The sequence below is a fragment of the Orycteropus afer genome, unplaced genomic scaffold (assembly GCF_000298275.1).
Source record: "Orycteropus afer afer isolate SDZICR_OR568_19922 unplaced genomic scaffold, OryAfe1.0 scaffold00265, whole genome shotgun sequence".
In the NCBI taxonomy this organism is placed as follows: Eukaryota; Metazoa; Chordata; class Mammalia; order Tubulidentata; family Orycteropodidae; genus Orycteropus; species Orycteropus afer.
In genome coordinates this window covers 1513238-1536927 of record NW_006921852.1, presented here as the reverse complement: position 1 = coordinate 1536927, position 23690 = coordinate 1513238, and the positions used below count along the sequence as shown (strand labels likewise).

Here is a 23690-nt window from a genome sequence, read left to right as displayed (position 1 = left end):
TTTGAAATGGGTACAAATATGGATCTCTTCCAGTCAGTTGGCCAGGTAGCTGTCTTCCAAATCTCTTGGCATAACTGAGTGAGTGCCTCCAGTGGGGCATCCGTTTGTTGAAACATCTCAGTGGGTATTCCGTCAATTCTTGGAGCCTTGTTCTTTACCAATTCTTTCAGTGCAGCTTTGACTTCTTTCTTTAATACCATTGGTTCTTGATCATATGCCACCTCCTGAAATAGATGAACATTGACCAATTCTTTTTGGTACAGTGACTCTGTGTATTCTTTCCATATTCTTTTGACGCTTCCTGCATCATTCAATATTTTGCCTGTAGAATCTTTCAATATTGCAACTTGAGGCTTAAATTTTTTCTTCAATTCTTTCAGCTTGAGAAATGCTAAGTGTGTTCTTCCCTTTTGGTTTTCTAATTCCAGGTCTTTGCACATTTCATCATAGTAACTGGCTTTGTCTGCTCGAGTTGCTCTTTGAAATCTTCTGTTCAGATCTTTTATCTTGTCCTTTCTTCCATTTCCTTTAGCTACTCTCCATTCAAGGGCAATTTTCAGAGTCTCTTTTTACATCCATTTTGGTCTTTTCTTTCTTTTTAATGACCTTTTGCTTTCTTCATGGATGATGTTCTTGATGTCATCCGACAGTTCCTTGGGTTTTTGGTTGAATGCATCAAATCTATTCTTTAGATGGTTTCTAAATTCAGGAGGGATAGTATTAAGGCCATATTTTGTCTCTCGTAGACTTGTTTTAATTGTCTTCAACTTCAACTTGAAAGTGCATTTGAGCAGTTGATGGTCTGTTCCACAATCAGCCCCTTGCCTTGTTTTGGCCTAAGTTATTGAACTTCTTCATTGCCTCTTGCCACAGATGTATCGCTATGATTTCTGTGTATTCCGTCTGGTGAAGTCCATGTGTATAGACGTCGCTTATGTTGTTGAAAGAATGTATTTGGAATGAATAAGCTGTTGGTCTTTCAATATTCTATCATGCGATCTCCAGTGTTATTTCTGTCACCAATGCCATATTTTCCAACTACTGGTAACTCTTCTTTGTTTCCAACTTTTGCATTCCAGTCACCAGTGATAATCAACACATCTTGATTGCATGTCAATTTCAGACTGCACAAGTTGGCAGAAATCTTCAATTTCCTCATCTTTGGGTTTGGTGGTTGGTGCATAAACTTGAATAATACTAGTATTAAAGTAGTCTTCCTTGTAGGCGTATGGATATTATCCTATCACTGACAGCATTGTAATTCAGAACAGATCTTGAAACACGCTTTGTGACAATGAATGCTACACCATTCCTCTTCAATTTGTCATTCCCGGCATAGTAGATCATATGGTTGTCCGATTCAAAGTGGCCAAAACCAGTCCATTTCAGCTCACTAATGCCTAGGATAGTGATCTTTATGCGTTCCATTTCATTTTTGACAACTTCCAATTTTCCTAGATTCATACTTCATACATTCCATATTCCAATTATTAATAGATGTTTGCATCCATTTCTACTCATTTTGAGTCATGCCACATCAGACAATGGAGTTCCCGAAAGCTTTACTCTATCCATATTGTTAAGGTCGTCTCTACTGTGAGGAGTCAGCTCTCCCCCAGTCAAATTTTGAGTGCCTTCCAACCTGATGGGCTCATCTTCTAGCACTATATCAGACAGTGATTCAGAGCTGTTCATAAAGTTTTCCAGTAATTTACCAAACAGTGTTTCACTGCTATTCATAAGGTTTTTACTGGCTAATTCTTTGAGATGTGGATGACCTCTTCCTTCTTCTGAATCTATCTTAGCCCGGAAGCTCTGCTGAAACCTGTCTACCATGGGTAACCCTACTGGCATTTTGCAACATGGCGTCATAGCCTCCAGTCTCACAGCAACACGTAAGCCATCACAGGATGATAAACTGACAGACAAGTTCGTTTCTCTTAGTTGTTTCTAACGCCTCTGCACCTGCCTACCTTGGGCAACGGCCTTAAAAGAGAGCTGCCCACAAGTGAAAAGCAGCCCCCAAGCCCCGGTCCCACCTACCTCAGAGCCACATCCAAACAAAAAGCAGCCTCCAAGGCCCAGGCTGGCCTACCTAAGGCCCCGACCTTAATATACAGCCACCCCCAAGTGAAAAGCAGCCTCCAAGCCTCAGGCCTGCCTACCTCAGGCCCTGGCCTTTATATACAGCCACCCCCAGGTGAAAAGCAGCTTCCAAGTCCCATGCCCACTTACCTCAGGTCCCGGCCTTAATGTAGAGCCACACTCAAGCGAAAGCAGCCTTCAAGCCCTAGGCCCAATTCTTTACTATAGTCTAGCTTTTGCATATATCTGAGACAAATGAAATTACCATGGCTTGGGTGAGGTGTACCTTAGTTCTCAAAGTGGACTTTGTTTTTGAACACTTAAAACGTTTTTTGCAATAGATTTGCCCAATGCAATGTCATTTGATTTCCTGACTGCTGTTCCCAAAGAGGTTGATCAAAGTAAAATGAAATCCTTGACAGTATCAATCTTTTCTCCATTATCATTATACTATTTATTGATCCGGGAGCTCTGGTAGCATAGTGGCTAAGGCACTTGACTGCTAACCAGAAGGCTGGCGGTTCAAACCCACCAGCCACTCCTTGGAAGGAAGATGGGGCAATCTACTTCCGTAGTGATACTGCCTCGGAAACCCAAGGAGGGGTAGCTATGAGTCGGGTCCGACTTGACAGCACATAACAACAACAACAACAACAACAATTTATTGGTCCAGTTGTGAGGATTTTTATTTTATGTCCAGCTGTAATCTATACTGAAGGCTGTAGTCTTTGATCTTCATCAGTAAGTGCTTCAAATCCTCTTTTCTTTCAGCAGGCAAGGTTGTATCATCTGCACATCACAAGTTGTTAATGAGTCTTCTTCTAATCCTGAAGTCCTGTTCTTCATATAGTCCATTTTCCTTGATTAGTTGCTCAGCATACAGACTGAATAGCTATGGTAAACGGATACAACCCTCACGCATACTTTTCCTGATTTTAAATAATGCAGTAGTCCTTTGTTCTGTTCAAATGACTGACTCTTGGTCTACTGTATAGGTTCTGTATGAGCACAATTATGTTTTCTGGAAATTCCATCCTCTGAAATGTTATCCATAATCTGTTGTGATCTACACAGTTAAATGCCTTTGCATAGTCAATAAAATGCAGGTAACTATGTTTCTGGTATTCTTTGCATTAGCCAAGATCTGACATCAGCAAAGATATCCCTTGTTTTATGTCCTCTTCTGAATCTGGTTTTTAATTTCTGAAAGTTCCCTGTCATTGTACTGTTGCAAACATTTTTTTTTAATTCAGCAAAAATTTACTTACATGTGATATTAATGATATTGTTCTATAATTTCTATATTCTGTTGAATCACCTTTCTTTGGAATGAGCAAAAATATGGATCTCTTCTAGTTGGTTGGCCAGGTAACTGTTTCCACATTTCTTGGCACTGATGAATGAGTTTCCAGTATTGTATCTGGTTACTGAAACATCTGAATTGGTAACCTCTCCATTCCTGGAGTCCTGTTTTTCACCAATGCCTTCAGTGCAGTTTGGACTTCTTCCTTCAATATGGTTGGTTCTTGAGCATATGCTACTTCCTGAAATGGATGAATGTTGACCAATTCTTTTTGGTACAGTGACTCTGTATTCCTTCCCTCTTCTTTTGATGCTTCCTGTATTCAATATTTTGTCCATAGAATCCCTTGATATTGTAACTTGAGGCTTGCCTTTTTTCTTCAGTTCTGGCAAATGCTAAGTGTTCTTCCCTGTTGGTTTTTTTAACTCCAGGTCTTTGCACATTTCCTTATAATGCTTTACTCTGACCCATCCTTTGAAATCTTCTGTTCAGCTCTTTTACTTCATCATTTCTTCCATTTGCTTTAGTTACTCTATGTTCAATAGCAAGTTTCAGAGTCTCTTCTGACATCCACTTTGGTCTTTTCTTTTTTTCCTATTTTTTTAATTAGCTTTTGCTTTCTTCGTGTATGATATCCTTGATGTCATCCTACAACTTGTCTGGTCTTTGGTCATTAGTGTTCAATGAGTCAAATCTATTCTTGAGATGGTCTCTAAATTTGTGTGGGATATACACAAGGTAGTACTTTGGCTCCCATGAATTTGCTGTAATTTTCTTCAGCTTCAACTTGAATTTGCATATGAGCTACTGATGGTTTGTTTTTCAGCTGGCTCCCGGCCTTGTTGCAATTGATGATATCTAGCTTCTCCATTGTCTCTTTCCACAGATATAGTTGATTTGATTCTTGTGCATTCCATCTTACAATGTCCACATATATTAAACAAGCCAAACTCACTGCCATTGAGTTCATTCTGACTCATAACAATACCATTGGGTTTCCAAGGCTATAAATCTTTTTTCTTTTTTTGTCATCTTAAGTCAGTTAACTTTTTTTCTTTTCTTTTTTTATTGTGATTTGGGTGAAAGTTTACAGAGCAAATTCACTTTCCATACAGCAGTTCACATGCACCTTGTCTCATGACATTGACTACAATTTCAAGGCTATAAATCTTTACAGAAGCAGACTGCCTCATCTTTCTTCTGTGGAGTGGCTGGTGGGTTTAAACCATTGACCTTTTGGTTAGCAGCCAAATGCCTTAACCACTACACCACCAGAGTGCCTGTCCACAGGTATATGTCCACTATAATTTATGTTGTTGAAAAAAAGTATTTCCAATGTGAAGTTGTTGGTCTTACAAAATTCTATACTCTAAGTAATGTGATTATAAGAAATAGTAAGTGAAATACTCCTTATTTATAAGGAATTAGTAATTAGTAGTAAATTAAGAATTCCTCATAAATTAGGAGTATTTCACTTAAGATTTTTTTGTAATCACAGAAGTTATTTAAACTACCAATAAATAAAAAACCTGCAGCTGTTGATTTTGATCTTAGTGACCCCAGAACACAGAGCAGAACTGCTCTATAGGTTTTCCAAATCTGTAATCTTTATGGAAGCAGACTCGCACATCTTTCTCCCACGGAGTGGCTGGTAGGTCCTTTGAAATGTCAATATTTTGGTTAGCAGCCAAGGCTTAACCACTGTACCACCAAGGGTCCTAAACCACCAGCAGTAATGTTTTAATTAGAAAAAAAAATTTTTATAAACACTATAAAAAACTTAGTTAATTGTCTCACTTATTAAAAAAAATTATCAATTAGTAATGACAATAATTACCTGCTTCTTTCATGGAAATCTGGTCTATCGTTCCTTTTAATATATAAATGTTGCCAGACAAAGTCCTGAGCTTGTTTTGGTCAATACGTTCTATAATTATATTACTGTGCCAATATATATCAGCAACATCTCTAGGAGAAAAAAAATAGCTTAGTTAAGGCCAATGTACATATATAAGTATACAAATTTGTAACAGAATGATAATTTCATGCTCTAGCTAAACAATCAAACTAATTACACAATATTTGAGGGCTAAAGACCACAGCAGATCTGAAACTGCTTGGCTAATGTGCCACTCCAAGTATCTGCCAAGAAACTATACTGTTGCCAAAATAAGTGCCTACTATAAAATATATCATTAGCATGGAAACATGCTTCCTCTATATATCTGATATTGACAAGCTTGCCATTCGTATCATTTCTGTCTTCTCTGAGGCTATATATATATATATATATATACTGTGTTAGGTTTTATGCAATAATGTAATTTGGATCCATCTAACCTTGTGTTTTTGTTACCTTCACTATTTAGCCAAATGTTACTGGTTTCCATTTTGGAAAGAGGTTCCAGGTGGGAAAAAACAAACCAACAGCAGTAACAAATCACTAACCCATAAATTTACTTATATTTCTTTAATGAAGCTAAGAATAAATATAGAAAGAACAAAATATGAAGATGTATTAGATAAACACGAACAATCCCTTACTCATCAGATGACTAATAGTAATAAACCTTCTAATTATAAGCATAGTAATTCAGAAAGCCACTCTAAAATTCCTTTAGTTTGGTCAATTGGGATTAAATTTATACATTAAAGACACACATTAAACTAGTACATTATACTTTAATGCACAATTATTTCTCCTCTATTTATTTTATCTGTTTTATTTAACAAACATTTATATAGTACTCTAAAAGCACTGTTCTAAGTCTTACAAATATTAACTCATTTAATCCTCAAAACAACCCACAAAGTAAAGAGTATATTATCACCATTGTACAGATAAGGAAACTGAAACTAAAAGAGGATAAGTGACTTGTCCAAGTCATATACTAATAAGTAACAGCAATAGAAAAGAACAAGGGTAATCTACGTTGCCTCTTGGATATTAAGGAAATGGGTATGAGGCAAGTAGAAACCAGAGATTCTATTTACTCAACTTATATACTTCCAAGTAAGTACCTTGCTTATCATATCCAACAGGATTTTATTACAATCTATTATACCAAAAAAAAAAAAAATTTTTTTTTAACCACTAATTGATTTTGATAGTGAAACTGCCTCGGAAACTCAAGGAGGGGTCGCTAGCAGTCGGGTGTGACTCAACAGCACATAACAACAACAACAACAATTGATTTTGAAAAGTAGGAAGCACTGCTTATTAAAATATCAGAACCAGGCAAGACCCACTTACCTGATGATGCTCTGGCTTTAGGGAGTATCAGAAAATGCACCAATGATTACTCAATATGTAGCTGTATGGAAAAGTTTTAAAGTAATTTTGATTCCTTTTCTGGTTAGTAATTTATATATGGTTGTTCCAATTTAGGTGGGAGAATCTGGACTGAAATCCATGCCGTAAATATTAACTAATCATATATAATTAAGCAGATAATATTAGTCCACTTTCTGTACCTTTAAAAAGAATAAAATGCTATACAAATTTGAGCTGTTACTATTTTTAAAATAGCTTGAATAAACAGGTAGAAGAAAGAAAGCTGGTAACATTCAACATGGTCAGAACCTGCACTGTCATTTTACTTTTCTGACTTCAGTTAATAACCTATTTAGACAGTCTTTGTTTTGTGGGTAGATGCTATTTCCTATGCATCTTTTAAACTCTTACAAACAACTGTTTAAATTTTTATAGGTTTTATTAAAAAATTTTTTTAAATGTTATACTTACATTAGTTTTCCTTCTACAATTATAGCAGTGTTATCATTGATGATTTTAATCATCCATTCCTGTAGCTGGACTACCTAACCAAGCATAAAACAAAGTACATATTTTCTGTATTACTTGTAGAAAAAGCATTACAAAATTAATTTACATTAAAATAACTCATGTAAGTAACCCAAATGATTCTTTACTACTCATTTATATAAGGATCACGTTCTATTTTAAGTAACAAAATAAAACTCATAAGAAATGAAAAAGAAAAGATGAAGGAAGAAAAATTTGACTAAAGTGACCTTGTACCACATAGTGCTACAATTCAGAAACAATTATACTTCAAATAGTCTTGTATCAAATATTTCAACTACTGGAAAAACAATCACCTAAAATCCCAAGATATCCATTAAAACATAAAAGATCCAATAACCTGCAGAAAAGAGTCACTCATATACTTTTTACCATCATTTCTATCCCTAAAAAGTCAGCCATTTTTCTTTCTTTGTATTACAAATGTGATTTGCAGTTTCCTTTCAAATTTCTATAAACTATGAAAATGATTGCTAGTAACCTATACTCAACATTCTACTTCAAAGCAAACATCTAAATAATAGTTCATGGAATTTATGTTAGTACATGTAAAATTCCATTATAAAAGAAAAATTTCTATGAACATCTGGGCAAAAAATTGTGTTTCATAACATAACTATGTCTGATGAGAAATAAAGCCAAAATCCATAGAACTAATTGAATGGCTAGTTATTTTACATATAAAATTAAAAGCTTATATATAGAGACAAATTTTGCAGTTTTATACGAAGTCCAGAGAAGATACTACAATGAGAGAGTGCTTTGTTATTGCATTTATCCTCAATTATTGTCTCTATTGCAATTACTCGATTCTGCTGTTGTAACAGGAAAATGACAATGATAATATGTAAGTATTGTATGTGGATGTGGCTGTATTCCAAGAATATTTTATTTACAAAAACTGGCAATACTTTAGGGCAATGTACCAGAATAATTCCAAATGAGTGAGAAGTTTTGTAAAGTAGAAGAACAGATTGTAAAAGGAAAGGCCTAAAAGGCAGACATGTTTTTAGGAAAGAGTACATAAGTTAGATATTCAAAAATTCCCTTAAAACTGTATGTGCCCACCATACTCCTTGGAAAGTCTGAAAGTCTGAGCTAACCATTTTTAAAGGAATATAATACTCTGTTTTGAAGGTGACAGTCTTAAAAAAAACCTCACTGCTGTCGAGTCGGATTCGACTCATAGCAACCCCTCCTTGGGTTTCCGAGGTGGTATCACTATGAAGTAGATTGCCCAACCTTCCTTCCAAGGAGTGGCTGGTGGGTTTGAACTGCCAGCCTTCTGGTTAGCAGTCAAATGCCTTAGGCAGTAGGGTACTAGAGCTCCCAGCTACAGTCTTGAAGGAAGCAAATGATCAATTTTATTATACCTTCCTTTTCAAGTTTTTATGGTCATCTAGGAAGTGTTAGGGAGTGAGAGGGAGGGCAAAGATGAGAAGAAAAAGTTTAACCTACAGCACAGGGGCTCTATACATCCCTTTCCTAAATCTTATAGAGCAGAGACTCTCTATGAACCTTCCTCCTCCAAATTCTATAAAGCAGTCTTTCAAATTGTGACCATGATCCATAAAAATACATTCTACTGCACATGTACATATATAACTAAACAAATTTTTCACAAAACAATTAACCTTAATACTGGCACTCTGTTGATATTTTTCACTGTATTCTATCTTATTTTATTTTCAAAATGCAGTTATGACCCATTAAACTCATTTGATAACCCATTCAAGGGTTGCTATCTACAGTTTAAAACCATGCTAAAGAGAATGTTTATAGCAGATAGTAGTAAGACTGATATCAAAGCCCGCAGAAAGGTTATCATGATGATGAAGCTGGATTTAGGGACTACAGCTTAGATATGTAGCCAAAATAGGCTTTGTAAAATTCTTTCTTAATTTGATTGACTCCTAAAACTGTAGGATATCCTCTTAGAAATGAAGAACCTAGCTAAATAAATAAGTAAGCCAGTACACACCCTCTCAGACCAAAGAGAGAAGCCTAGAGAGGCTGAGTTTGCTAAACTCTTTCTCTCAAATACAATAGACAATTCATTTTTCCCGTTGGGAAAAGTGAGCAAGAGGATCTGAGAAGGTCATAAGTATAATTCTAGCAGAAACCTCCATATGGAAATATAAAGGAAAGTAAATGAAGATTCCTTCTTCACAATGTGGCTGGATGATATCTGGTTTACTTGGATATTTTGTATAGCAAGAGAGGTTGAAAGTATTTAGTTTTTTCATGACTATCCCCCTCTGGGAAATTAACCAAAAACTGTGTAAGCATAAATTACACCAGGAAAATTCTCAAATCTTCAGATGCTATAATTCCTTTCTTTTTCAAATGCTCTGTAAACAGTATCTCAAGAATAAGAAAAAAAAAATAGAAGTAAATAAAAGCAGGAAGAAACTCAGTGTCTATCCCCAAAGGGAATAAATTATTAAAAGCTATACAACTACAGTTAATACAGCAAGGTAAGACTTAACACCCAGGCCTTCTTAATTTCAACCCATTGCTCTTCTCACTATAGATGTTCACTACAGAGGTCATGTTGCCTCTATACTAAATGATAGTAAAACATAAAAGTGAAGCTACTATTAGTAATGAGAAAGCTTAAAGGTAAAGCTCATGAAGAGTAGAGTTAAAAATAGAAATAAATAGCTGCCTTCAAAATTTTCCTATCCTAGATGCCCATCAACAGAAGAATGGATAATCAAAATATGGTACATAGACACAATGGAATACTATGCAACATCAAAGAATAATGTAGAATCTGCAAAACACTGCATATCGTGGATGAACTTGGAGGACATTATAGTGAGTGAAATAAGTCAATCACAGGACAAATATTTTATTAGATCATTATTGTAAAAAGTCAAGGAAACATTATATATGAAAGGAAACTTTCTTTGTTGGTGGGAGAGGAGGAGAGGGAACTCTGCAAAAAAAAAAAAATCTTACTACCAAATCAAAATAATTTTTTTTCCTACCTTATTTTTTTTCACTTGATTTGTAATAGTTTGAAATATACTTGGAGGAGAAAGCTTTTTCTTTCTGTCTGATCTTCTTTTTGATCTTTGAGGCATTGTTATATTAAGTCTTGGAGTTGCAAGCACAATTTTACATGTACTGTTCTTAGAACACTGAAGAGCTGTCTCTCTTGACATTATTTTTTCACTTTCTTCCTTAGCTTTTTGCTGTGAAGTCCCTCCTATTGTCATCTTACTCTCAGAAACCTTTAAATGACTGCTTTTATCGGTAGGCACACAATTAGCACCGAGAGTTTCAACGGTAGCTGTTTGGGATTTTTCATAGGCAGGATCAAGGCTTTCTAAAACAAATGTGCCCTTTATGGACTTGGTGCTTACAACTGAATTCTCTTTTGAGTGAGAAATTTGTTTAGCCAACTGAGTTCTACCTAATGAGACTCCTGCAGCTGAAATATTTTCATGTTCTTGCTTCAGAGTTAGAAGCTCTGCAAAATATAAACAACAAAATAAAATTTATAGAAGGGTCATACCTAAACCGAACCCATAGCAACCCTACAGGACAAAAAGAACTGTTCCATAGTGTTTCCAACGCTGTAAATATTTGCAGAAGCAAATGGCTTCATCTTTCTTCTGCAGAGCAGGTAGAGGATTCAAACCACTGATCTTTCGGTTAGTACTCAAATGCCTTAACCACTGAACCACCAGAGCTTCTCAGAGGGGTCATATTTAAAATAAAATTTAAAAAGAGAGAAATAAAAAGTCAATTTAAAACTGTGGATATTAAAAATAAGTCCTCCTTTGCATCTTTCTTTGAGTGTTCCTTGCTTTTAAGATTCAAACTTTTATCCACAGCCAATGCTTATTCCCTACACTGGGAAAATAATTATCTACACATAATAGTACATTCAAGTTAAAAACTAAAACACAACAAAACAGAAAGCACTTTACCGTAAGTTAAATTGTTCAGAGATCCTTCCTGTTCTTGTTGATGTTGAGTTTTTTGTTTGACTGGAAGAAAAATATTATTTGATGAGTCTATAGGTGCTTCTTGGACTGGTATTGAGATTTTTTTTTTTTAAGAAAGAAGAAATCAAATTGTATTAATTACTGAAAATACATTAATATATTTCAAAATCTTGAAACAGATACACTTAGGTTCAGTAATGAACAGACCAGCATAATGTATGTATCTTTTCAATACATGGCATTTACATAATTTTCCCTTTATTATCATCATACATTCACTTCATTATGTATACCTATGCTACACTCAGGCATAATTTTTTTTTTTTTTTAAAACTTCTCCATGTTATAACTTTCCAGCTGTAGGCAAAAGTCTACTACTAAATTTGGAAGCCTGGTGACCTGGAATATAATTCTGGTGCTGCCTAAAATCAGATATGTAACCTAGACCAAGTCAAATAGGCCTATTTTCTCATTTGTAAATGAAAGGCTTTAGTTAAGATGATATATATGGTACTACTCAGTCCTGAAAATTCTGCTTCTGGTTACTGTAAACTCTAAAACACAAACAGTTGAATAGTTGTAACTTACATTTTAAAATAAAAAAGTTGACACTTAATAGCATACTCAACTTTCATTTATACCCCACTGGCATTTCTCTAAACCAAAAAAACCAAACTCACTGCGTTTAGCAGGTCTTCAAAGGCACAAAAGTGGTAGGCTTATCAACAAAACAAATAAGAACTAATAGTGTTCTTTATATTTTATTCTGCTTTACAGCTAGGTCTTTCAAGTTTCATGTTTTCTGAGTATAGAAATTAATTTCTTTTATTAAAAAAAGGAGGTGATAATAGGCTTACAATTGTTGTTATATGCTGTCGAATCAGACTTACAATTAGCACCAAAAAAATATTTGTTTAGTTACAAATATTATACATGAAAAAATAGGTAATGTTTATGCTTTAAGTATGGCACTTTGGCTTTAGGATCTTAACAAAGACTTTATTATAATGACATAGTCAAAAAAGAAGTGGTAGCAGCCAGCTACCCAGAGGGAGGGAGTAGTTGAACCTGTGGGCTCGGGGCCATAGTCGCAGAGGACATCAAACTCAATTGGCATATAACACACTAGACAAAACATTATTCCACCTCCTACTTTGGTGAATAGTGACTGGGATCTTAAAAGCTTGCAAGCAGCCATCTAAATATAACAATGGGTCTTTCCTTGTCCAGAACAAAGAATGAAGAAAACCAAAGATGGAAACAGTTAGTCCAAGCAACAGGTAAACCATGTGATCCTCAGCCTACACGACACTGTGACCAGAAGAACTAGATGGTGCCTGGCTACCACTGTCATCCACTTGGAGGGGGATCTATGCAGGAGATCCTGGATAACGTAGGAGAACAATGTGGAACAAAACTCAAAATCATTTGGGAAAAAAAAAAAAAGGACCAGGTTTGCTGGTCTTATAGAGCCTGGTGGAACCACTGAGACTATGGCCCTAGCTGCCCTTCAGGTCTAGAATCGAACCCTTTCCTGTGGCTTCCAGACAAACAAAAGACAGGCATATGAGGTGAACATTTACACTAGGTAGATACACTCTGTGAAGAGAACAATCATGGAAAATAGGAGGGCTGTCTATGCACAGGGACATAGCTCAGGGGGTAGTAGTGTATGGAGGGAAGGACACAGAGAATAAAAACTATGGGGAAGAAGTGGGATGGGAGCTCTTGCATTGTGGTAAGTTGTAGTCAATGTCATGAGACAAGGTGTATGTGAACTGCTGTATGGAAAGTGAATTTGCTCTGTAAACTTTCACCCAAATCACACACACACACACACACACACACACACAAAGAAGTGGTAGGGTCATGGTTTAATGAGCCTTCCCATTAATTGGCCTTAAAACATGTTTAGTGGTTCTGTTCTACCTCCTTCTTCATTGCATAGTGTCTGGGATCTTAAAAGCTTGCAAGCACAAGGTACAAAACTTGGTCTCTATTCTTCTAGAACAAGAGAGGAAGGAGAGACAGGAATAGGAGGAAGATTCAGAATAAATGGCTGACTGCTTTCATGAATAACCACTTCCTTTGCCATGAGACCAGAATTGGATGGTGCCTAGTTCCATAGCGATACTGCCTTGGAAACCCAAGGGAAGGTCGCTGTGAGTTGAATCCAACTCGACAGCAGTGTTTGGTTTGGTTTTTGGTTTAGTTAACATTACTACATTTTGAGCAAAGATTCTATAGAAGAATCCTGGTCAAAACAGGAAAAATGCAGAAAAGGATTTCATAGTCTCATGGACACCAGACTTTCTGGAGCCACAAACGCTGGATGAACCCCTGAAACTATTGTTCTGAGATAATCTTAAGCCAAAAAATATCACCTGAAGTCTTCTCAAAGCCAAACAATCGTTTAGCTTAAATAATAAAAAATGTCTGCCTTGAGCATTCTGCTCTTTCAAGATCTATCTATATAGGATCAAACTGTCAACAGCAACTTAAAAGTAAGACAGGAAACTTAGAGGCAGTGAGTTTATGTTAATGGAAGTGGAACAACTCAGAAAAGGAGAGTGAGAATGGTTGCCCAACTTGAAGAATGTAATCAATGTCTTGGAATTATACATGTAGAAAGTGTTTAACTGGTTTTTACTTTGCTGAGTATTAACACAACAAAATAAACATTTAAAAAACATGGTAAGTTTCTGTTTCTTCTTTAATTCATTCTACTGGAAATGCCAGGGCAATGCCCTTAAGGCAAATAAGGCCAAACCTCTAATTAGTCATTAGAGTCTATTTCTTCTCAACTGGTCAATGGCATCACAATTTTCCCCTCTGGATCATTCCTAACAGCATACAAACATGTTGGTATTTCACTTGCCACTAGAAACAACAATAAAATCTCTCTTAGTCATACTTCCCATTATTTCTCTGCTCCTCTTTATGGCAAAACTTCTCAAAAGGTTGTCTGTATTCACCATTGCCAATGTCTCTCCTCACATTCTCTCTTGAAACCTCCTGAATCAAGTTTTTGCTCCTCCCACTCCACTAAAACTGTACGCATCGAAATCATCGATGACCTCAACACTGCTAGATCTGATAGTCAAATCTCAGCCTTTATCTTCCTCGACTGATTAGCAGCATTAGACATAGCTCTTAACTCCTCTTCCCTAAAACATTTTTTTCTATTAATTTCCAAAATATCACTCTTAGTTTTCTTTCTTCTTTGTTAGCTTCTCAGTGACTTTCACAAGACTCAAATCTTTATTCTAACTTCTACACTCAGCCCTTGAACATTTTCACTTTCCACACTCAGACTCCTTTATGATCTCACACCTTTAAATACAATGCTGATGCTAATGATCCCCAAATATGTTTTTCTTACCTGGATCTCTTCCCTAAATTTCAATTAATTTTTTCCAACAGCCCTATTGTCACTTACATTTAGATTTTTAATAGACACATTAAAATTAATATGACAAGAAATGTAACTACTAAGCCCATCTGCTCCTCAGTCAGCATTCCCCATTTCAGTTAAATCAATGGATCTTTCCAGTTGTTAAGGCAAAACAAAACAAAAACTACCCTGGAGTCACATCTAATCTAAAGCAAATCTTATTGGCTCTGTCTTCAAAATACATCCAGAATCCAACCACTTCTTATCTTTACTGCTACTACATGGACCAAACCAACACTATCTCTCATCTGGATTACTGTAATACTTCTTTCTATTTAAAACCAACAGCCAGAATGATTAACACCATTAAGTCACATCTAGTCACTCCTCTGCTCAAAACCATCTAACTCACTGCTGGTGAGTCCATTTCGACTCATAACAACCCCTCCTTCAGTTTCCGAGGCGGTAACACTACAGTAGTAGATTGCTCAACCTTCCTTCCGAGGAGTAGCTGGTGGGTTTGAACCGCCAGACTTCTGGTTACCAAATGCCTTAGGTACTACATCACCAGAGATCCCAAAGACCTTATTCCACTCAGAGTAAAAGCCCAAACCCTTATATATACCTATAACGCCCTACATTATTTGATTCTCCCTGATCTACCCGTTCCTCCCCAGTTCTATCCACTCACTCTATGACACATTAATCTCATAATTAGAACTTGAACTTGTCAGACATGCTGCTATCTTAGGGCATTAATACTAGCTGTTCCTTTTCTGAATCATCCTATCCTATTCCCCGATATATCTGCAAATATTACCTCCATTTTTTTTTTTTTCTACTTAAATGCCACTTTCCCATTGAAGCTTATCCTGACCACCCCCTTAAAAATTATATCCCCGCTCTAATATCCCCATGGGAGCTCTGGTAGCATAGTGGCTAAGACACTTGCCTGCTAACCAGACGGCTGGCGGTTCAAACCCACCAGCCACTCCTCGGAAGGAAGGTTGGGCAATTCTACTTCCGTAGTGATACTGCCTCGGACACCCAAGGAGGGGTTGCTATGAGTCAGGGCCGACTCGATGGCACATAACAACAACAACAAATATCCCCATAATCCCTACTCTGCTTTTTCATTTCTGTAGTGCTTCTCTTGTACTGTACTGTAAAAATTACTTTTTTAATATTTTATGTCTCCCTACCACTGTGAGCTACACAAGGGCAGGAATTTTTTTCTATTTTGCTGTTATATGCCAAGCACCTACCAATAGTGCCTGATACACTAAGCACTTAAGACTTTATAGCTTTTCAGCCAACATAAAATAAAACTAACCTCTTAGTGAATTGTTATCTGATTGAAATGGTTTGCTGTTTTCCTTTTCTTCACAGAGGTAGGTATGCTGCAATGGTCTTTTCTCAGCTCTATTAGGAGTCAAGATTTTATTACTATCACTTTTCGGTGGTTCCAACAAACTGTTTCTTGATTCTCGTTCTTGTTTATCACGTAGTACTTTTTCTTTCATTCTTTGAAATATTTTTCCTGGTGATTCATAGTTTGGTATATTTTTAAATCTATCCTTGTTGGACTTTATAACACTGATATCAAGAGAACTGTTAGAAATGCTAGCCTCTGCTAGCACAGTAGATTGAAATACTTTATTATCATTAAAAGTTGTCATTTCTATGAACTGATTTTTTTTGCAGTCTCTTAATTTTAAAGAAGAGTTCTGATATTTCACCAAATCTTTTACAGGAGTAAGTGTGCCTGGAGGAATGCTGTCAAAAAAGATTGCATGCATGGGTATATTTCTCCTTTGAGATGCCTCTGAAGACAAGTGAACTCCTGGATGTTTCAAAGGTGTTGTAATCATCTTGATAAAACAGTAGCAAAAAAGTTCTTCTAACAGAAAAATCCTGCAAGCACAATTTTCAGAACAGAAATTCAGCAGGGGCCCAGAAGAACCTGTAGTTGAATGTAAAACCAACTTTTATCACGTTTCAGTACAGAAAAAGTTTAAATTTTAGTTGCTTTCTATAACAACATTATACTAATTAAAAGGTTTAATTGGTTCATAACAACACTGAATAATCTAGCTCAACAAATCAGACTAAGATGTTACTTTCTGCTAATGTCTCATTGTTATTTTTTTCAATTCATGAGCAGTTTGGTCCTTAAATTTACTTCTCTGCAAAAAAAGAGGTATTTACCAAATTACCTTCTTAATAGGCCTAAGAATTTAATTTTGTACATATCTGCTTTTGAAATTTACATGAATCTCAAACCCTAAAGGTTCCAATTTAATATCTGCATCAAAAAGCATCAAATGACTTAAGCAAATGCCTTTATACTAGATTTTAAATGTTTCACAGACATGGTACTTAAATTTTAGGAAGCAGTTATAATGATATATCCTCATGAAAATCTATTTGATTATTTAGTTATATAACCCCTGAACCTAATTTTTTGATATTGTGGAATATTTTAGTTATTATTGGATTTTGTTGCAAAACTCAAAGTAAATTATATTAACTCTAATTTCAAAAAAATTAATGCTTTTTGGAATTTTTAGAGGAAATCATGTACTTGAACACACATGATCTTAGATTTGTTTTGTTTCCTGCGTTTTAGCTTGCCAAAAGACTGAGAAGTGATTTACTTGTTTCTTACATATAAATTTTATTTCCAATACCTAGAAAGGTTTTCCCCGGCCAACTCTTTGAGAAGTGAATGGCCCCTTCCTTCTTCTGAGTCTGCCTTAGTCAGGAAGAAGGGGCTATCCACTTCTCAAAGAATTGGCCAGTGGAAACCTTATAAATAGCAGTGAAACACTGTCTGATATGTTACTGAAAAACTTTATGAATAGCCCTGAAACACTGTCCAATATAGTGCCGGAAGATGAGCCTCTCAGGTCAGAAGACACTCAAAATACGACAGGGGAAGAGCTGCTTCCTCAGAGTAGAGCTGACCTTAATGATGTGGATGGAGTTAAGCTTTTGGGACCTCCATTTGCTGATGTAGCATGACTTAAAATGGGAAGAAACAGCTGGAAACATCCATTAATAATCAGAATGTGGTATGTAGGAAGTATGAATCTAGGAAAATTGGATGTTGTCAAAAATGAAATGGAATATATAAATATCGATGTCCTAGGCATTAGTGAGCTGAAATGGTGGTTTTGGCCATTTTAAATCAGACAACCACATGATTTACTATGCTGGGAATGACAAATTGAAGAGGAGTGGTGTGGCATTTATCATCACAAAGAATGTTTCAAGATCTAGCTTGAAGTACAATGCTGTCAGTGATAGGATAATATCCATATGCCTACAACAAAGACGAGTTAATACTATTATTATTCAAATTTACACACCAACCACCAAAGCCAAAGACAAGGAAACTGAACATTTTTACCAACTTCTGCACTCTGAAATTGACCAAATGTGCAATCAAGATTATTACTTTTTATTATTACTGGTAATTGGTTGATTATTACAAAAGTTGGAAACAAAGAATTATCACTGGTAGTTGGAAAATATGGCCTTGGAAACAGAAATAATGCTGGAGATTGCATGGTAGAATATTACAATACCAATGACTTATTCATAGCAAATACCTTTTTTCCAAAACACATACATGCGTTTGGAACACTATAATGTGGACTTTGCCAGATGGAGTACACACTACATCTGTGGAAAGAGGTGATGGAGAAGCTCATATCTTCAGACAAAACAAGACCAGGAGCTACAATCATATACAAGTTCAAGCTGAAGCTGAAGATAATTAAAACAAGTTCATGAGAGCCAAAATGTGAATTTGATTATATCCCTTCTGAATTTAGAGACCATCTAAAGAACAGATTTGATGCAATGAACACCAACGACTAAAATGCAGATGAATAGTGGGATGACATCAAGAACATCATTCATGAAGAAAGCAAAAAGTCATTGAAAAGACCAAAATGGATGTCAGAAGAGACTCTGAACCTTGCCCTTGAATGGAGAGTAGCTAAAGGAAATGGAAGAAATGACAAGATAAAAGAGTTGAATAGATTTCAAGGAGCAGCTCGAGAAGACAGTGTCAATTATTATAATGAAATGTGCAAAGACCTGGAGTTAGAAAAACAAAAGAGAAGAATACACTTGGCATTTCTTAAGCTGAAAGAAATGAAGAAATAATTCAAGGCCTGAGTTGTAATACTGAAAGATTCTACAGACAAAATATTGAATGATGCAGTCAACATCTAAAGAAGATGGAGAAATACAGAGTCAGTGCACCAAAAAGAATTAGTCAGTGTTCATCCATTTCAGGAGATGGCATATGATCAAGAACCAATAGTATTAAAGGAAGAAGTTGAAGCTATGCTGAAGGAATTGGCAAAAAAACAAGGTCCCAGGAAGTGACGAATACCCATTGAGATGTTTCAACAAATGGATGCAACACTGGAGGCACTCACTTGTCTATGCCAAGAAATTTGGAAGACAACTACCTGGCCTACTGACTAGAAAAGATCCATATTTGTACCCATTCCAAAGAAAGGTGATCCTACAGAATGTAGAAATTATTGAACAATATCATCAATATCACATGTAAGTAAAATCTTGAAGATTATTCAAAAATGGTCACAAGAAATGCAAGCTGGATTCAGAAAAGGACGTGGAATGAGGGATATCATTGCTGATGTCAGATGGATCTTAGCTGAAAGCAAAGAATATCAGAAAGATGTTTACTTGTGTTTTATTGACTATGCTGAAGCATTTGATTATGTGGATCATAAAAAATTATGGATAACATTGAGAAGAATGGGAATTCCAGAATTCTTAATCGTGCTCACGAGAAACCTGTACATACACCATGAGGCTGTAGTTTGAACAGAACAAGAGGATACTTCATGATCTAAAATCAGGAAGGGAGTGCATCAGGGTTGTATCCTTGCACCATACTTATTCAATTCATACACTGAACAAACAATCTGAGAAACTGGAATATATGAACAGGAGTGTGGCATCAGGATTGGAGGAAGACTCACTAACAACCTGTGATATGCAGACAACACAACTTTGCTTGCTGAAAGTGAGGATGAGTTGAAGCACTTACTGATGAAGACTGAAGACTTCTGTCTGCAGTATTGATTACAACTCAACATAAAGAAAATGAAAATCCTCACAACTGGACCAAAAAGCAAAATCACAATAAGTGGAGAAAAGACTGAAGTTGTTAATGAGTTCATATTACTTGGTTCCACAAACACCACCCATGGAAACAACAGTCAAGACATCAGAGGAAGTATTGCACTGGGCAAATCTGCTGCAAAAGACCTCTTTAAAGTGCTGATGACCAATGATGTCTCCCTTGAAGACTAAGGTGCGCCTAACCCAAGCCATGGTATTTTCAATTGCCTCATATGCATGTGAGAGCTAGACACTGAATAAGGAAGACCAAAGAAGAGTTGATGTTTTTGAGTTGTAGTATTGGTAAAGAATGCTGAAAATACTAGGAGCTCTGGTAGCATAGTGCCTAAGGCACTCGACTGCTAACCAGAAGGCTGGAGGTTCAAACCCACCAGCCACTCCTTGGAAGGAAGGTTGGGCAATCTATTTCTGTAGTGATACTGCCTCGGAAACCCAAGGAGGGGTCGCTATGAGTTGGGTCTGACTTGACGGCACATAACAACAACAACAACAACTGAAAGTACTATGAACTGCTAAACGAACGAACAAATCTGTCCTGGAAGAAATGCAGCTGGAATGATCCTTGGAAACAAGAATGGCCAGAGTTTACCTCACCTACTTTGGTCATGTTGTCAGAAGGGACCATTCCCTGGAGAAGGATATCATGCTTGGTAAAGTGGAGGGTCAACAAAAAAGGGGAAGGCCCTCATCAAGATGCATTGATACAGTGGCTGCAACAATGGGCTCAGGTATAGCAAGGATTGTGAGGCTGGTGCAGGGCTGGGCCATGTTTATTTCTGTCATACATAGGGTTACTATGAGTCGGAGGCAACTGGACGGCCCGAATAACACCACCACCACCTAGAAATGAAAATTCTAGGTAAAGATCCATACAGTTGCATTCAATAATATTTGGTAAACGTCTTAGTTATCTAGTGATGCTATAACGGATATACCACAAATGGATGGCTTTAACAAACAGAAATTTATTCTCTCACAGTATAGAAGGCTAGAAGTCAGAATTCAAAGTACTGCCTCTAAGGGAAAGTCCTTTTCTCTTCAGCTTCCTGGTTCCCTGGAGATCTCCATATGTTCTAGCATCTATCTTACTGCATTTCTCTTCTCTAATTGCTTATTTAAGCTCTTATATCTCAAAAGACATTGACTCAAAACACACCCTATACTAACCTTGTCTCATTATGTAACAAAGGTAACCCATCCTCAAATGAGCTTATAACACTGGCATAATGGTTAGAATTTACAACACATATTTTTCAGGACACAATTCAATCCATAACAATAAATAAATACTTCAGTTCAAGAAGTTTGAAGATCGCCCAGGTGCAGAAGCTTAAAGAGACAGGGCCCTTCCTCTGGAGCCGAGATAAAGAGAAAACCTTCTAGAGTGGGCACAATGAATTCAGACTTCTAGCCTCCTAAACTGTTGAGAAAACAAATTAGTTTGTTAAAGCCACCTACTTGTGGTATTTCTGTTATAGTACACTATACAAATAAGACACCAATCTAGGGTTACAGCATCTCTCATTGTTAAATTTATAACTATTCCAATCAGTTTAACAAACCAACACCAAATTCACTGCCATCAAGTCGTTTCCAACTTATAGTGATCCTTATTGGATTTGTGAGGCTGTAAATCTTTATGGAAGTAGATCACCCAATCTTCCTTCCATGGAGCAGCTGGTGATTTTGAACCGCTGACCTTCTGGTTAGCAGTCAAGTGTTCCATCATTAAACATAAAAAGCAGAAAATACTAATGCAATCAGAACAAAAGATATCAAGTGTCTAACACCTACAATAATTTCTGTGAGATATAAATACATGAGTTAAAAATTCACATATAAATTCCTACTTTATCGAGCTGACAAAGGTTACCTTGGGAGTCTGGTCCTGAACACAAAAATCAATGTAATTCTTCCACAGAATGTTAATTCAGTAAACATATATTAACATATATATTTAAATGTTAGACCATGTGCCAGAAGTCCTGTGGTGGGAGTTATAATACTAATAGTTTAGTTTAAACTATCACCACAGCTATACTATCTGTCAAATAATAGTAATAATAAGCCAGACAATTGCAGGGAAAAATAGCAAATGTGCAGGTTTGTTGCCAGCTGCCGAAGAGATGCCAGACTCATGGAGCCTGCCTGCATAATGGAACTAAATGCTACCCAGTCTTGCACCATCCCTGTGATGGACTGCAGATGGGACAGTTCTGATGCATAGGGTTTTCACTGGCTGACTTTTGGAAGCAGATGGCAGGCTTATTTTTCCAGTCTGTTTTACTTTGGAAGCTCTGTTGAAGCCTTTCTAGCATCATAACAAGTAAGCCTCCACTTCCCCAGAAGGGCAGTAACGACACATGAGGTGCATTTCTGGGAATTGAACCTGGGTCTCCTGCCTGGATAGTGAGAATCCTAACACTCAACTATTCACACAAGCACAATTCCTTCAAGCATAATGAAAGGCTAAAGATGGAATTGAAAAATACAAAACTGTTTTCACCAGTAGCACTGAAAACAGGCTCAATCTGTACTAGACATACAAAGCTGTTTTCATCTAAAGGCAAATAATTATGGTCCCATAGAAAGGCTCCAAAGCACTGCTCCTCGCTTTCATGTTCCCCAACCTCCGCTCCCCCGATAAGCAAGTAATAAGATGGAAAATCTGAATAGTTAAGGTTCCCGAAACCTTCAAATAACACTCTCTTTTCCAAAAAAGATAGAAAGTTTCTCTATAAGTCCTATGTGATAAATAGCAACTGAACAGAAACCGAGAGTTGCCAATATTTGCCAGTGGTTTCACTGTTAGTATAGACAGAGGGGGTAAAAATAATTGCTACGGATTTTCTCTGACCATACAAGCTTTGCAAATAATAAAAGAAAAACAAATAAACCATTGAGTATAGGCCACCCAAGAAAGATCTGAAGCCCTGTTCCCATTCTAGTTAACAGCAGAGCAGAACACCAACAAAAACCCCAAATGTTAAACAATGGAGATTTAATATACAGATATTGTCCATCAAGTTGAGAAAGCAAGCGTCCTGAAGGCTGGACAATGAAAAAGGAAGACTTATGAAAAATGAACGCATTCGAACTGTGGTGTTGGCAAAGAATATTAAATACACCACGGACTTCCAGGACAACAAAAAACTATCTTGGAAGTAGTGTCAGGATGCTTCTTAAAAGCTAGCCTCACTTACTTTGGACATGTCATCCGGAGTGACCAATCGCTGCGGAAAGACATCATGCTTGGTAAAGTAGTGGGTCAGCGAAAAGGGGGAGACTGAGATGGATACAGTGGCTGCAACAATGGGCTCAAGCAGCAAGGAATTGTGAGGATGGCGCAGGACCGGGCATTGTTTCTTTCCCTTATGCATGACGTTGCTGCAAGACCTAACTTGAAGGCACCTAACAAGAACAATCATTTTAACATGAATTTTTTTTTTTGCTTTTTTTCTGGAAGTGATTTTAGAACAAAGCCTAGAGGGCTCATATAGAAATGAATTCGAGCGAGACTGTCCTCTATGACTCCATTAGACAAGCAACAAATATACACCGAATGAATGAGCAGTTGTGAAACCACTGCCAGAGCCAGAACCTACTGAGCGCGCGTGGGCCTAGCGGCTGGGATGTACAACGCCGGCAGGAGGCAAGAGGAGCCGGGAGGCCCTACCTTGGTTGAGGGCTCGGCAAGGGGTATAGTGGCAGTCAGAGATCGGCGCGAAGAGGAAGTGGGCCGGGAGCCCCAGAACTCGCGACTCAGGCCCACGTTAGCCCCAGTGTGCGCGGCCCGGCCCCAGGCGACGTTCACTTCCCCTTTGGATCCCTGATACCCACAACAGTTTGGTGATTCAAATTCGAAGAGCCCGCCCTCCAACCTGCCTGGGATTGGCGCGCAGAAAACGCCTCTCAGAGACGCAAGGAAACTACAGA

General features: G+C 37.0%; 1 protein-coding gene across 1 annotated transcript in view; it reads right to left on the bottom strand.

Moving 5' to 3' along the window:
- Window positions 1-16435, bottom strand: part of MIS18BP1 (MIS18 binding protein 1) — a 51257-nt gene extending 34822 nt beyond the window's left edge. The window contains exons 1-7 of the mRNA XM_042782223.1: window positions 15898-16435; window positions 14168-14172; window positions 13555-13564; window positions 11153-11257; window positions 10205-10689; window positions 7134-7207; window positions 5226-5356 (exon numbers count right to left, since the gene is read on the bottom strand). Of these exons, the coding sequence (XP_042638157.1) occupies window positions 5226-5356; window positions 7134-7207; window positions 10205-10689; window positions 11153-11257; window positions 13555-13564; window positions 14168-14172; window positions 15898-16435 (1348 nt within the window). The remainder of the gene's footprint in view (window positions 1-5225; window positions 5357-7133; window positions 7208-10204; window positions 10690-11152; window positions 11258-13554; window positions 13565-14167; window positions 14173-15897) is intronic.
- Window positions 16436-23690: the final 7255 nt, after the last annotated feature.